This window comes from Canis lupus, chromosome 25 (genome assembly GCF_011100685.1).
Source record: "Canis lupus familiaris isolate Mischka breed German Shepherd chromosome 25, alternate assembly UU_Cfam_GSD_1.0, whole genome shotgun sequence".
Taxonomy (NCBI): Eukaryota; Metazoa; Chordata; class Mammalia; order Carnivora; family Canidae; genus Canis; species Canis lupus.
The window spans coordinates 48,591,151-48,603,943 of record NC_049246.1 but is presented as its reverse complement, the minus strand read 5'-3'; the positions used below and the strand labels follow the sequence as shown (position 1 = coordinate 48,603,943).

General features: G+C 46.5%; 1 protein-coding gene across 38 annotated transcripts in view; it reads right to left on the bottom strand.

Moving 5' to 3' along the window:
- LRRFIP1 (LRR binding FLII interacting protein 1) overlaps nt 1-12,793 on the bottom strand; it is a 139,211-nt gene that overhangs the window by 48,476 nt on the left and 77,942 nt on the right. For 22 of the 38 annotated variants that reach the window (XM_038574330.1, XM_038574332.1, XM_038574331.1 and 19 more), the window contains exons 3-6: nt 7,794-7,811; nt 4,434-4,481; nt 3,105-3,149; nt 2,511-2,561 (exon numbers count right to left, since the gene is read on the bottom strand). The exons of 8 other annotated variants lie outside the window; for them this stretch is intronic. In XM_038574330.1, coding sequence (XP_038430258.1) covers nt 2,511-2,561; nt 3,105-3,149; nt 4,434-4,481; nt 7,794-7,811 — 162 coding nt within the window. The remainder of the gene's footprint in view (nt 1-2,510; nt 2,562-3,104; nt 3,150-4,433; nt 4,482-7,793; nt 7,812-12,793) is intronic. 8 more of the 38 variants (XM_038574314.1, XM_038574318.1, XM_038574325.1 and 5 more) reach the window with 4 other exon arrangements.

The window sequence follows — 12,793 nt, the reverse complement described above, 5'->3', positions numbered from 1 at the left end:
AATCAGTTAGAAAGCTAACCCAAACATCAGAAAACACAAAGCAAAAGCCAGGCAATCTTGAAATCTTGACAAAATTACATTTTTTATGACTTCCAGGATCTTATGTATTTACAAAAGGAATCACATTAGAATGACAGCCATCATAAAATCCAATAGCATTAAATATAAAACTTGTAGGGCAAATGTTGCTATAATTCACGAAATCTGAAGCTGTTTGAAGCAATCTTACTTCCTCCTCTGTAAGATACATTCTATTTCAGTTAGGCAAAAGGTGAACACATGCATCAGCATCAAGTTTTAAACAAGAAAAATTAAAATCTTACGATATTCAAAATCTAAGTTTACTGAGAACGATGCCCATGCAAACAACTAGGAAAGTAAAAATTCCCATTTTTCAGGGTTACCATCACTGCCAGTTGAATGAAGAAGGCCTGTATCTTGAAAACATCAAAAAATAAAAGATATTATCTTTGAACTTTGCAAACAAAAGATTTCGGAATATGAAGATACATAAAAGCAGCACACACTGACCCTGCACAGGGAGGAGGTGAGATGAGGTTCCTCCCGGTAGGGCAGCTGGCCCACTGATCAACAGAGGCCAGAGCTTCCAGGCCCCCACAGGCTTCCAGGCCCCACAGGGACTGATGTGTCGCTTCCTAACTGCTCAGGGATGGCCAGAACCTGTCAAAGTCATGAGGTCTGACGCTTACTTTCAGGATCCAAGTTCTCAGGGTCTATGGTTTTTTGAAGTGTTACCTCTTTATGCCAAGTATATCATGGGAAAGAGTAGTGTGGGAAACCACCTGGCTAAACACGGAAATCCTGTCCACTGTTGATTTTCCATGTTCTTAATGACCAGATTGCTGGGCCTCTTCTATAAAATTTTATACCTTAAAGCATGCTTGAAATCTTGGCAAAGAATGGTGTTTAGCAAAGAAATTTAACTCAGGTCTGGTTAAAATCATTGAAAATGAAATGAATACTATAAACAATCATTTTAATAGTTTTAAACTCTTTGGAGTCAGGAATCTTTCTGAGAATCTTAAGAAAGGGACAAATCCTTTTCCCAGAAAAATGCAAGTACACACAAAATCTTGAATGTAATTTCAGGAGGACCACAGATCTAAAAATGATCCTTATGATCAATTTGGATTCTGTGTCCAATTTCTCTGCTGTTCTCTCTTGACTCTATATTCATCAGATTTTGTTCTGACCACTTTTTCCACCAAAAGTTTCCTTGTCAAGGTCACCGACGTCCTCCATGACGCTAAGGCCAGTGGTCGGCCCTTAGTACTAGGCTCACTTGACCCCTCCCCTCCTCCTGGAAACATGATCTTCTTCTCTTGGTTTCAAGGACTCAGCCTTCTCCTGGGCCCGCTCAACAGCGGCCATTTCTGTGTCTCTGCCACTGATTCTGCAAACTGAGTTTTGCATTTATAATGTTATGGTTACATAAATGTTACTTCCTCTAGCTTGAGTCTTGTCTGAGACCAGATCTATGAGGAAGTTAAGCCGTACGGCTAAGGGGAAAGTTTCAGAGAGCAAGGAAGCTCTTCGACTGACTTCACATTTGAACTGTTACTTTCTGGCAAAATCACTATGGATCTGCTTTTGGCACTGCCAAGACAATGAAGGTGATTGCTCGACAGGACAACATTACCTTTACCTTTACTGCTGTGAACAGTCACATGAAATGCACGTTCACTGCGCGTGTAAGAAGTCTAGGTTTAATTGTCTAATTTTAATTGTCATAGTGATCAAAAACAAGCCTTCTGCTCTACACAGTTCTTAAGTAAGATGGAGTGGCTGCATTGAGGCCTACTTCCTACCGGCAGTGAAAGCAACTGTCACCCCGAGGTACAGAAAACCGACATGCTCAAGGTAATTTACTGCAAAACACAGTTGCTCTACTTCACTTCCCAAGGCATGCAATGTCTCCAAGTCTAATTATGAAGATTTTGGGAATGTTCAAGGAAAAATATGTATTCATCTTTATCAACCATCAAGCTGTCAGTGATGAAGAGATTTCATCACAGCCGACCAAAGGAAAAACTCCTGAGGGTGAGCAGACCTGGGTCTCAAGGATCCAACCTGCTCTGATTTTCCACCAGGCAGCCTACGGCAGCTTTCAGGAAGCTATGCAAAAACAGCACTGAGTAATAGTTATTTTACCTGAGATGCAAATTTGCTTGGGAGCATGTAGGCACATAGACACCCGCCCCACCATCACACCAGCACTGCCAAGACAACTTAATCAAGGCGTGGCGGTATTGTGATGTGGAGCAGTATTAAAACATCATGACTTCCACTCTCAGGAGAAAGACACGATAGAGCTGTCTGTCTCTACAACATCCCACTACTGATTAGATTTCAAATAAGTAGTTTCTTGATTTTAGTATCTGGCAACAAGACTATGGGGTAATGAACAGGAAATCCGAACGCAGGGACATAGCAGCAAAGATGGCCAACACCAACCATACCATGCAAACCCAATAATTCTGGTTACTGACCCTCAGACTTCCACGACTACCCACTGACATGCGCTCATCTTCGTCAGAAGCCTAGTAAAAGAAAGGATGAAAACAACCATGAAGCGTAATATAAAGAAACCTGTGTCCAGCTTCCAGAGGGACGCGGTCGATCCAACACCACAGCAGTGGGGCAGATGAGGCGCCTCTGGACATCTAGTGGAGCTGAGCCCACGTCTTCTCCAGATGAGCCTTCGCTCATGCACCTCTGTATACAGAGGGCTATGTCTGGATGATACTGCTTTAAGTTAATTTAATCAAAGCAGTCTTATTTACTTCGCTGATAACCTACAGACACACGGCCTCAATGCATATCACTCTGCAAATTATTCATGGGTAATGGAGAGCAAAAGAACATTCAAACTGTCATGCATATAGTAATATACAGAAATTTCCCATTCTTCCCTCACAAAGTTAGATCAAAATGCTAAAACTCCAGTCCATAATCTTTGTTTAGGTAATAACATCAGTAGTGCTGAGTTCCTTTCATAAGGATCACTAAGATGCATCTGATTTATGTATTTCAGCCACTAGAACTACAATTTAGACTTCAATCAAAGTGAACACAGTACTAACCGATGTGTTTCTTCTGGATCTACGCGAATAGCGCTCACTGTCTTCCTACCAAAGCAATGGAAGAAAAAGTATTAAAGGTCAGATACAGACATAACAGAAGCCTCAGTCTGGTTGTGACACAATATGGTATTTCTGATATAAATGTCAGATAAATATTTTCTTTGCTGCCATTTAAAACGCTTCCATTAAACCACCGAGGAGGAATGTTTTCTTTGAGAGCGAGGGGGCGGGACGTAAGCACACAAGTAATTGGCACATTTTACTTTGGCTTCAGAAGTGTGTGAAGTAGGTGCCAGGGGAGAGGCTGGGCCCTAGTTTGTCCTGAACCTCTACAATGTGGCCCATTTCAACCAATCTACATTCCCTTTCCTTTGGCAATCAGAAGATAAATCATTTCCATAAAAGATTCCATAAGGATGTCACCCAAGCTACTCTGTTTTGTGCATTCTGAGACACACGCAGTTTCTGACATTTGGACAGCTCTGAAGTTGGGGTATATCTTACAATCAAAGTTGTCCACATTATAATGAGCATTTTTTTTTCTTTCTCAGTGGTATAGAAAGCAATGATGCATCTTTTAACTGGGTCTTAAGATTTGATAAAAATACATCTGCCATATAAGCCTAAAATGATGGTTTACACATGATAAAGGTTGAAGTTAATAATTTCTTTCAATAGAGGAAGTGTGTACTGTTTATATGTCAAGAACTATTGTCTTCCACATTCTACATGGCTGTCTAAGATGTTAGGAGGTGATTTTACATTTCCTCAGATTATTTATGCACAAGGGACACCGAATATGACATTTCCACCCTGGCCAGGTTCTCAGTTGCTTAGAGTATGCGATGATATCCGAGAGGCTGGTAAGGTGTCCAGGACAGGAGGAGGTGTGAGGAACTCATGTGGATGAAGCAACCAGAGAAGGAGTGGGTCCACATTCTCTTGGGCCAGTGGACGGCAAGGGGAATGCTCCCCCTTCTAGAGCCTCACTCCTGGGGCACCATCTCCTCCTATGTGTGCCTCGTGGAAAGCCCCTTGCCCGAGGAGACAGGGAGGCGGGCGGTGGCACTGGAGACCACAAGCCACTAGCCTGCAGACCCCAGGAGACAGCAGCTGCCCAACAGACCAGACAGAAATGCCTGGCCACGGCCGTCTCTAACCCGGCTTCCTACGGATGTAAACCATCAGGCCGGATGCAGTAGTTAGTCCCTGGAAGAAAATCTCTCAGTATTAAATTACAGTACAGTAGGAATCTACCAATAGAATTAAACTGCGTAAGAATCAAATTATAAACCGTTTACGTTTCTTAAAATTGTATCCAAGGCCTACCATCCACTGCTCGATGTCACCCCATTTTGTGTCCAGCCCATAGTATTTCTATAGACAGAAGGGAAAGAAAATTAGGCAAGACGTGAAAACGGTAACCACGCAAGAAACTGTTCTGACATGCATGTGCAAACTGCTGCCCAAGCCACACAGGGAGGGGAACATGCCGAGGCAGAGCAGTGCACACCACGTTCCCTCCCTCGGGGCTCTGCGGGGGGAGCGCCGGGCAGTGCGGGGGGCCTGTGCGGAGGGACCTCCTCACCCCCCCACCCCCACCCCCGCCCGGCAGGCCAGGAGGGCAGGGGTGAAGCACTGCGGAGCAGGTGGGAGCTCAAGCTCGGCCCCACAGCCCTTGCGGGAGGCTGTTCGGGTCTGCAGAGCGAAGGTACTTGAAGGTACTCGTGCCCTGTGCCACTACAGCGCGGAGAGAGCCCCGAGGACGGGGGAGAGGGTGGTCATGACCCTAGGTCTCTAGCACACTCGCTCCAGCTATCTGATGTCTACGCTAAATTTAGGCCTGTGAGAACTGACGTTCTTTGGATGTCTTTATAGCATGTCACGGACGGAGAGATGACTGAGTGGCGAACAAGAGGGCCTGGGACGGAAAAAAAAAATTTTTGGTAGCAGGTTGCATTTGGCATTTTCTTTAGCAAATGCCTCCAGGTTTTCACCTCGCTTGTCTAAGCCCCCGGGGGGGCCAAGTTAAAATGAGAAAAGCAGCTTCAGAATGGCTACTGCCGTCACTAAATATAGTAATTCCAAAGATAGGCTGGGGGAGCCCAAGTACAGTCTCAAATAATGAGGCTTTGCTTTTCTCCTCACTTTCTCCTCAATTCCAATAGGAAAGGCAAGAAATAACCAACCAGACCTCCATATCCTCTGACATAGATGTGATTGTCCTCTTTATACATTAAAATTTTATCATCAGAAAAAAATAGAGGCTAGAGTCCAAGACAAGTTTTGAAATTGTTTTCTAATTGCCAAAACACGCTGCTATGCTTGGCTCAGCTTCAGCGTCCCTTGAAGGGTGGCCAGATTCTAAACAGACGGCTCCCCGACGCTCTTGCCCCTCTTCTCTTAGAGATGGTGCTAAGTAGGGAGGTGGAAGAGGCAAAAACCGGAGGGAGAATTTAACCGTGCTTCCAAATTTCAACCGATACAGAAATGTAATACATCAAAACTACATGAGTCAAGTCTTTTTCTGTAAGTCACTTTCCTTTTTTTTTTTTTGGATGCTTTAACTCCAATTTAAGTGAAAGGCAACAGCTTAAAGCCATTTTGCATTCAATTAACGTAGGCCCCGCTCTCACAGACAAAATCCAGGGTTCTCTATGTTTTACATGTGGCACCATCAACCCTCTTCAGCTCACGGCTTAATTACAAAGGTAGAAGGAAGTGTTTTTTTTTTATTTTTATTTTTAAAGGGAGTTTATATAAATTCACAAGAATTATCCAAATTCCAAAAGAAATCTGTATGATTTTCCTATTTTCCTTTTTCCCCCCCTTTTCACCAATTCTATACCGGTATCAAACACTGCACACCATCTATTGCTGTTTTTGTGATAAAGGTCAGGAACCAGCATTGAAGATCTTCGTCTCGTTCATGGTGACCTGCTATGTAACTGCTATGCCTCTAGCTGCATTTCTGGGACATTCCAGGGAGGAGAACCCCCCCCCCCCCCCGCCGCCCCAGGAAAATAAGAGCAACCTGACCGGCAGTCCTGAGGGTCGTTAGCGGGCCAGCACAGCAAAGTGCGGAAAGCGTACAGAGTTTCAAACGTAAACCACTATGGTTAGCCGGTGAGTCATGCAGAGGAAGCAAGGGCCAGACTTAACAATACAAAAGGTGCTTGGCTTTCAGAAATAGCTTTGATTCAGTAAAAGAGAAGCCATCACAAGGTACGGCCGTGTGAGCTGACGAGAGGCCTTTACTGCCTCCCCTTCCTTTCCTCAGGTCTTAATAAGCAAAGCCTTGCCTTGGCCTATCTTTATCATAAAAATGTGTATCTGCTTTTCCGACCTCCTTTCTGGTTTGACTTTGCATATACATTAACATTCTTTCAAAGGCCTAACACTGCAACCCCGGTGAGTGACTAAACAGAAAATAATTGTGATCCGGAAACTAGAGAGGAATGAACCAAAGTGTTCATTAGTGGGCGTGTGTGTGTGTGTGTGTGTTCACAGTTTGTTACAGGGAGGGTCCCCCAGCCTTGCCAGCTTTGTCTCTTATGTGTTAAATTCTTCCTGGGACTCTTAAATATGTGTGGATTGAGCTTCAACATGAATTCCAGTATCAGACCCTACAAAGACTGCTAAAGTGCAAATAGGTTCTGGCATCTGCTTATCTGATTTCTTCACACTCTTCTAGGCAGTGGTTATGCGGCGTGGGGGTGGGGGGCAGGAAGCAAAGGCAATCTGGAATTGTGGTATTGTAGCTGGTATGGTAGCGAGTAAAGTAAGCCACGGCCAGAATTTTTAATTTACCGGCCATGTGTTTAAAAGGATCTGCTTATTAGAACCTCTGAAATGGTCATCTTATTTTAACTTCCTTCGTTGCTCTAAAAGGAAAATAGTTTTCTCTATAAACAAAAGAGATTTATAAAAAGCCACTATGATAAGATGTCAGGAGTAATGAGCCAGATTCAGGTTTGGGAAAGACTCACTGTAACACACACTATAAACTCTCAGGGAACCAATCACTCTCTTCGTCATCATGACCGAATCAGGAGTCGCTGATCCGGTCGTGTCCAACCTCACCCTGTGTGCCCAATAGTGTATTTACTTCTAAATCTCAGCTGCTCCTAAGTGGCCTAGGAAAGAGACATGCACATTACCACCCTGCACGTTTAAGGATGGAAGGCAGGTTTATTTTAAGCTCTTGGATGTTACTATCATATCATTTTCTTTTTTAATCAGATTTTTAAATCAGTATATATAATAATCTCTCAACGGATGATAATCTGCATTGAGATTTTAAATTTTTTCTAATAAAATCATACGGAAGGATAATCTTTCTCTTTAAATCTCTGATTGCAAAAGTCTCCCCAATTCTGAAACGTGATTTTATTTTGTCTTAGAATTTTTTTTTTTCCTCAAAGAAACAATATTCTAATTCCTTGAGAAAAGCAGCAACGAGGAAAGCATTCTGTGTACAGACATGCGTCTGATGGTTGCTTTTTGTGGAGGTGGAAGTAGGAACTTCGGTACTCTTGATCAAACCAATTTGTAAACAAAGCAGTAAAAGAAGCAGTAAAAACTTTTATGCATTTTCAATGAAAGGCATTATTTCTGAAAGGTGACCAGGCCCTTGGCAAGGAAAAAACTAGTGCATGCAAATTAGAAAACAAAGAATAAGGAGCCTACCTTTTGAACCTGATAGATCTAGAGAAGGGCAAAAGAAATAGGAAAAGAAATATGAAATCCAAATTACAGAAGTAGATACATTAGAAAGAAAAGTTCTCTAAGTCTCTGGAAACGTGCATAAAAACCATACTGGAAAAAAAACGACAATAACACCGAATACTGGTAAAACAGGAGTTGAAAGATGTTTGGAGTCTCATTCGAAGAATCATTAATTTCCTAATTCATTTTACATTCTATTTGAGATACGGTGGGGAAACCCGGCATGCACACATGGGTCCCTGCAAGAATCCTGGTAGGGCCCCAACGCTCAAGTCTCCGTGGCCCATTACCCAGTACTGGGGAAAAGCACTTGCTCTTCAATTTGAAATTTCTTTGCACAGTGATAAAAGTTCAACTAGAGTACAGAAACTGAATTGGAAAATCCATGGGTCAAATTCACAAATGGGGAAGAAAGAGGCTTTCCTGTTCTGATGCGTGCAGGTACAAATGGAATGCCAGGAAAATGAGAGCCTAGGAAAAAGCCATCATCAACGGAATACCTTTGAAATGTCATTTTTTTAAAAGCTGAATCCCTTATTGGCATATTCATTTGCTTCAGATAGTCCTTCTAACTGTATAGTAATCCCTAGGTAAGGCTGAAATATTCATTCATTCATTCATTCATAGAACAAAACATTTGCTGAGTCAGGCTTTATTCAAGCACTGCCAACGCCTGGCGTTTCTGGGTGTACATGGGTGAGCACAGGTGAACGTAACCAACATTGTGACCATCTTACACGTAGCACTCTCCACGAAAATGCTTATCAGTAAGTGGCAATGAAAGAGATGCGTCCAAATCATCGTACCAGCTGGTCGTCTATCACCATTTTGCTCCTATTGGTGGAGGTCCCCATGTGAGGTAAAAGGTTTGCTAGGAGTTCCCAAAGAATATCTACGGGTTCTTCTTCCCTAATGAATCCATTCAAAAGGAGCTCATGATCCTTTTAAAAAGTCCCACAGCACAGTGAACATAGGTCACAGTCGATTTGCTCACCATCTATGCAAAGAACAACCCTCCCGCTTCGGGCCTGGCCTGGGAGATCTGGGTAAACCCACAGCCAGCTCACAGGCTCCGTGTCCTCAGGGTCTGTGGTCCCACTCTCTCGGCCCCCCGGGGACAGTCACCCTCCTCCTCTAGGGATTCACGGGCTCTGTGCACCTTCAGCAGATCTGAGCTCCCTCTCAAGGAAACCCTTGGCCCTGCTGAGAAACACCTGTGTCGAGGAGGATGGCTCGCCACCAGATGGAAACAGGGATCACGTCTCTCAGGGTTTTACAGCAGAGTGTCAACCCTATGAGTTAAACACTGGCCTTCCAAAGCATATTCATTTCCACTTAATCAACAACTTAAAATGCCAGTTGCCCCGGGCTATCAGATCGTATAACCTCAGGTTGTGTTAGTTAGTTCTAATAATAGGCAGGCCCAGAGATGTGATATGCAAAGGGCGGGCTGGGAGAAGTGTTGTCTGTACACCTTCCCAAATCCTTAGACCCGCTAACTTGTCTCACTTTTCCCCCTAGAGGTACAAACGCTCACGTGTGCCCATGCACACACACGTGTATGGTCCCCACCCCCAGATGCTGGCTCACATCGGGAAAGAGCCAGATGAGCAGCTACTGCTCCTGCGTTCTTTGTAACGCTCTTGCTAACAAAGTTGCCTCTCCTGTGTTCATTATACTGTGCTTCCAAGTCAGCACCAACGAAAAGCCTGCTTTTCTGCTTCTACTTGTAAAATGTGCATCTTGGCTTTTCAACCCTTTGCTGTGGGACAACGTGGATGCCGTGGACTCTATCCTCTGTTTTTGTTGTTAATCGTATATTTGATTTTGAGGTAGAGGGCACACTAGCAGGACCACAGCTTTGCAGGGGTCACATCTACACGGGAATCTTGGCTCGGCCATCCCCTTAGCTGCGGGGGGTGGGGGGTAACTGTCCACTTCCCTCATGTAAGTAAAGCTCGGGCTGTCAGGGACAGTAACCAGGCGTCCTGCTGCCCCCGACCAGGGGCTCTACTCTAGGACGTCCCTGAGGGTCCCCTCTGCCCTGCCCCAGAGCTCTCGGACCAGCAATAAAATATATATCTTTTAATTTAAACCTTTCAAAAACTTTTTTTTTGAAGAAGCAAACTTTGAACAGCAATGCTCTCAGATTTCAAAGACCCTAAATTTCTGATAGCAAAATTGTCATTTGGGTGGGTCAGTACTGCTGCTGAGCCAACCAGATTGGTATAAACGGTAGGACAGATCGGGGGGGCTCCCTCCATGCTTCACCCCTTCCTTGACCCGGCTGTTACTGTGTCCTGCCCTCCCCACGTGCTACTCCTTCACTCGGCGCCCCAACTGGCTGTGTGGACCAGGGTTAGTTTCCCTGCTTCCTCCCTGACACATGGAAGCTGTCACGGTACACTGGTAATTCACACCATGGGGGCCGGTCATGGGCATGTGACTGACCCCAAATACGAGTCTGAGTTCAGCAGAGAAGGACTCTAGAGGTGTCTTCACTGACTCACTGCTTGTCTGTGAGATCACCCAGGAAACAGAGTGAGATCACACAGGGAGGAGGGTGAGCATGGCAAATGATGTGTGTGAGACCATCCAGGGAGGAGGGTGAGGTCACACAGGGAGGAGGATGAGATCACACAGGGAAGAGGGTGACATCACACAGGGAAGAGGGTGAGCACAGGTGCACAGTCTGTGAGGTCACACAGGGAGGAGCGTGAGGTCACACGGGGAGGAGGGTGAGGTCACACAGGGAGGAGGGTGAGGTCACATACCCGTGTGACCAAGAAGGCCAACTGTGGTGCTTGTGAGCAAATCCCCGGTTTTAATTGGCTTTTCTCTGCAAAGCTGAGCTCCTCAGCTGGCACCACACGCCGGGGATGGGCCCTGCCAGCGCACAGGCCCCAGTTCCCACTCCTGCGGTGGACTGAGTGCCCTGTGGGGGGCCCCCTGCCTTGGGCGCCCTGTGGGGATTCCTCTGCCCCGAGTGCCCTGTGGGGAATCTTCTGCCCTGAGTGCCCTGCAAGGGCCCCCCTGCCCCGAGTGCCCTGCGGGGGCCCCCAAGCCCCACGAGGCTGCCATGAGGAGCAGCAGGAGCCCACAGGAGGCCCCCACTGCTTCACTTCTACACCAGGCCCCTCAGACGTTCTGGGGCTCAATTCTTCACTTTTATTTTCTAAAATCAAGAACTTTTGCTAAAGGACTCTGTGGACGATAAGCCGCTTATGTTTTCATGCACATAATCAAATGGGTTCTACCCATAATTAAAGACGGGACACAGTTAATCTAAATATATAATCCGGAAGACACATGTGTAGGTGCATAGGGCATGATCCAGTCTCGCCTTGGTCTTGCAAAAATGTCACATGGTGTTCTCGGTGGGCGGAAGTGCCTCTCACATTTGAGGACATAGATAAAAATAAGATTACTAACAGCATCCTGAGCATCCACGCCCCACGCAGGGCCCCAGGGGTCGCCAGCCTCCCTCCTCAGGGCCTCCCCGTCAGCTCCTGCCTGCAGTGGGGCTCACAGGCCGCCAGGGACCCCAATGCTGCTGGGATTCTGTCAACTGTGGCAAAACCCAGCAGAGCGAGGTCACGTGTCGGGAGCTCTTCCTACAGGTCTTTTACGATCTTCATATGAAGGGACCAAGGCCCTGCTGGAGTACCAGGGGAGCCCCGAGGGTGCAGCGGCCGTCCAAAGGGGGACGGGGGTGGGTGGGGTGAGGGACAGCCGTGTCCCGGACATGGCCGGCTTGCACATCATCTAATGAATGAACAGAGATATTCTCCAGGGAAACAGATACCAGGCAGTTTGAGAAAAAGCATCTGAAAAAGGAAAAATACCTATTTTTAAAAACCAGTCCAGGCTAGAAGAACTTTTCCATTGGGTGGCCCCTGATTCCTATTAATACCAGCGTCTGAGTGTGCGGAAGCTGCCTGGCATTGGGGTGGCTCCTAAAGCCCGGGTGACACAGTCCCAGGTACGAGACAGAGTCTACCAGTGACGACACCTACACGTGTCCTCTACCTCCCGCTCAGGTGCTTGTCTCCCGAGATGCTCTGAAAATGCCTGTCTGGGCGGCCTGCAGCCACCGCCCCCGGCGCTGATGGACGGGCATCCATCAGGTCCCCATCCCGAGTGGCCCCTGACCTGACCTTTAACTGAGGTCACGGGAGGGGGTGCTTCACCGTGCTCACCAGTCAACAGGTGAGTCCAGATCTCCCCCATGAAAAGTCCACAGGGCCTATTTCTAGCTTTCAGACAATGCTGAGTCTCGGGGGAAGGCACTGGGGAAGATGCCGAACCCGTGCTTCGCATGAATCAAAAGGAAAAACAGTACCGCAAATCAAAGTATAAGTTATTCCTACAGGCAGAAGGTCTTAAAGACTAGAACTTCTGGGCAGCCCGGGTGGCCCAACGGTTTAGCACCGCCTTCAGCCCAGGCCGTGACCCTGGAGACCCTAGATCGAGTCCCACGTCGGAACCCCTGCAGGGGAGCTTCTCCCTCTGCCTGTGTCTCTGCCTCTCTCTCTCTCGGTTTCTCATGAATAAATAAATAAAATCTTTAAGAAAAAAAAAAAAAAAACAAGACTGGAACTTCTGTATGACCAACTGTATCTGTATTTCTAAGGGGCAGGGACTACCTTCAGTCACCCGTTCCGACCTCACCGCGTTGTAAACACAGGATGAGTCACCTACCGCACCCCTGCTTGCTCATTCGCCCGGGTCACCTCCAGGTGCGGCCCTTCTCGGGAACCATGTCCCCCTGCGTGTCCCCATCACTGAGGGGCTGCCCTGGGGGACCCCTGCCCTCCTGCCACCCGGCCTGCGGTTTGACTCTCCTAAGCAACAGCCTGGCCTGGAGCTTCTAGTAATCTTCCAACCATTCTTCAAACCCCACGGAAGAGATTTCTCCCCCAAACTCCAATGGGGTCATGCCCCTTCCCGGGGATGTGTGC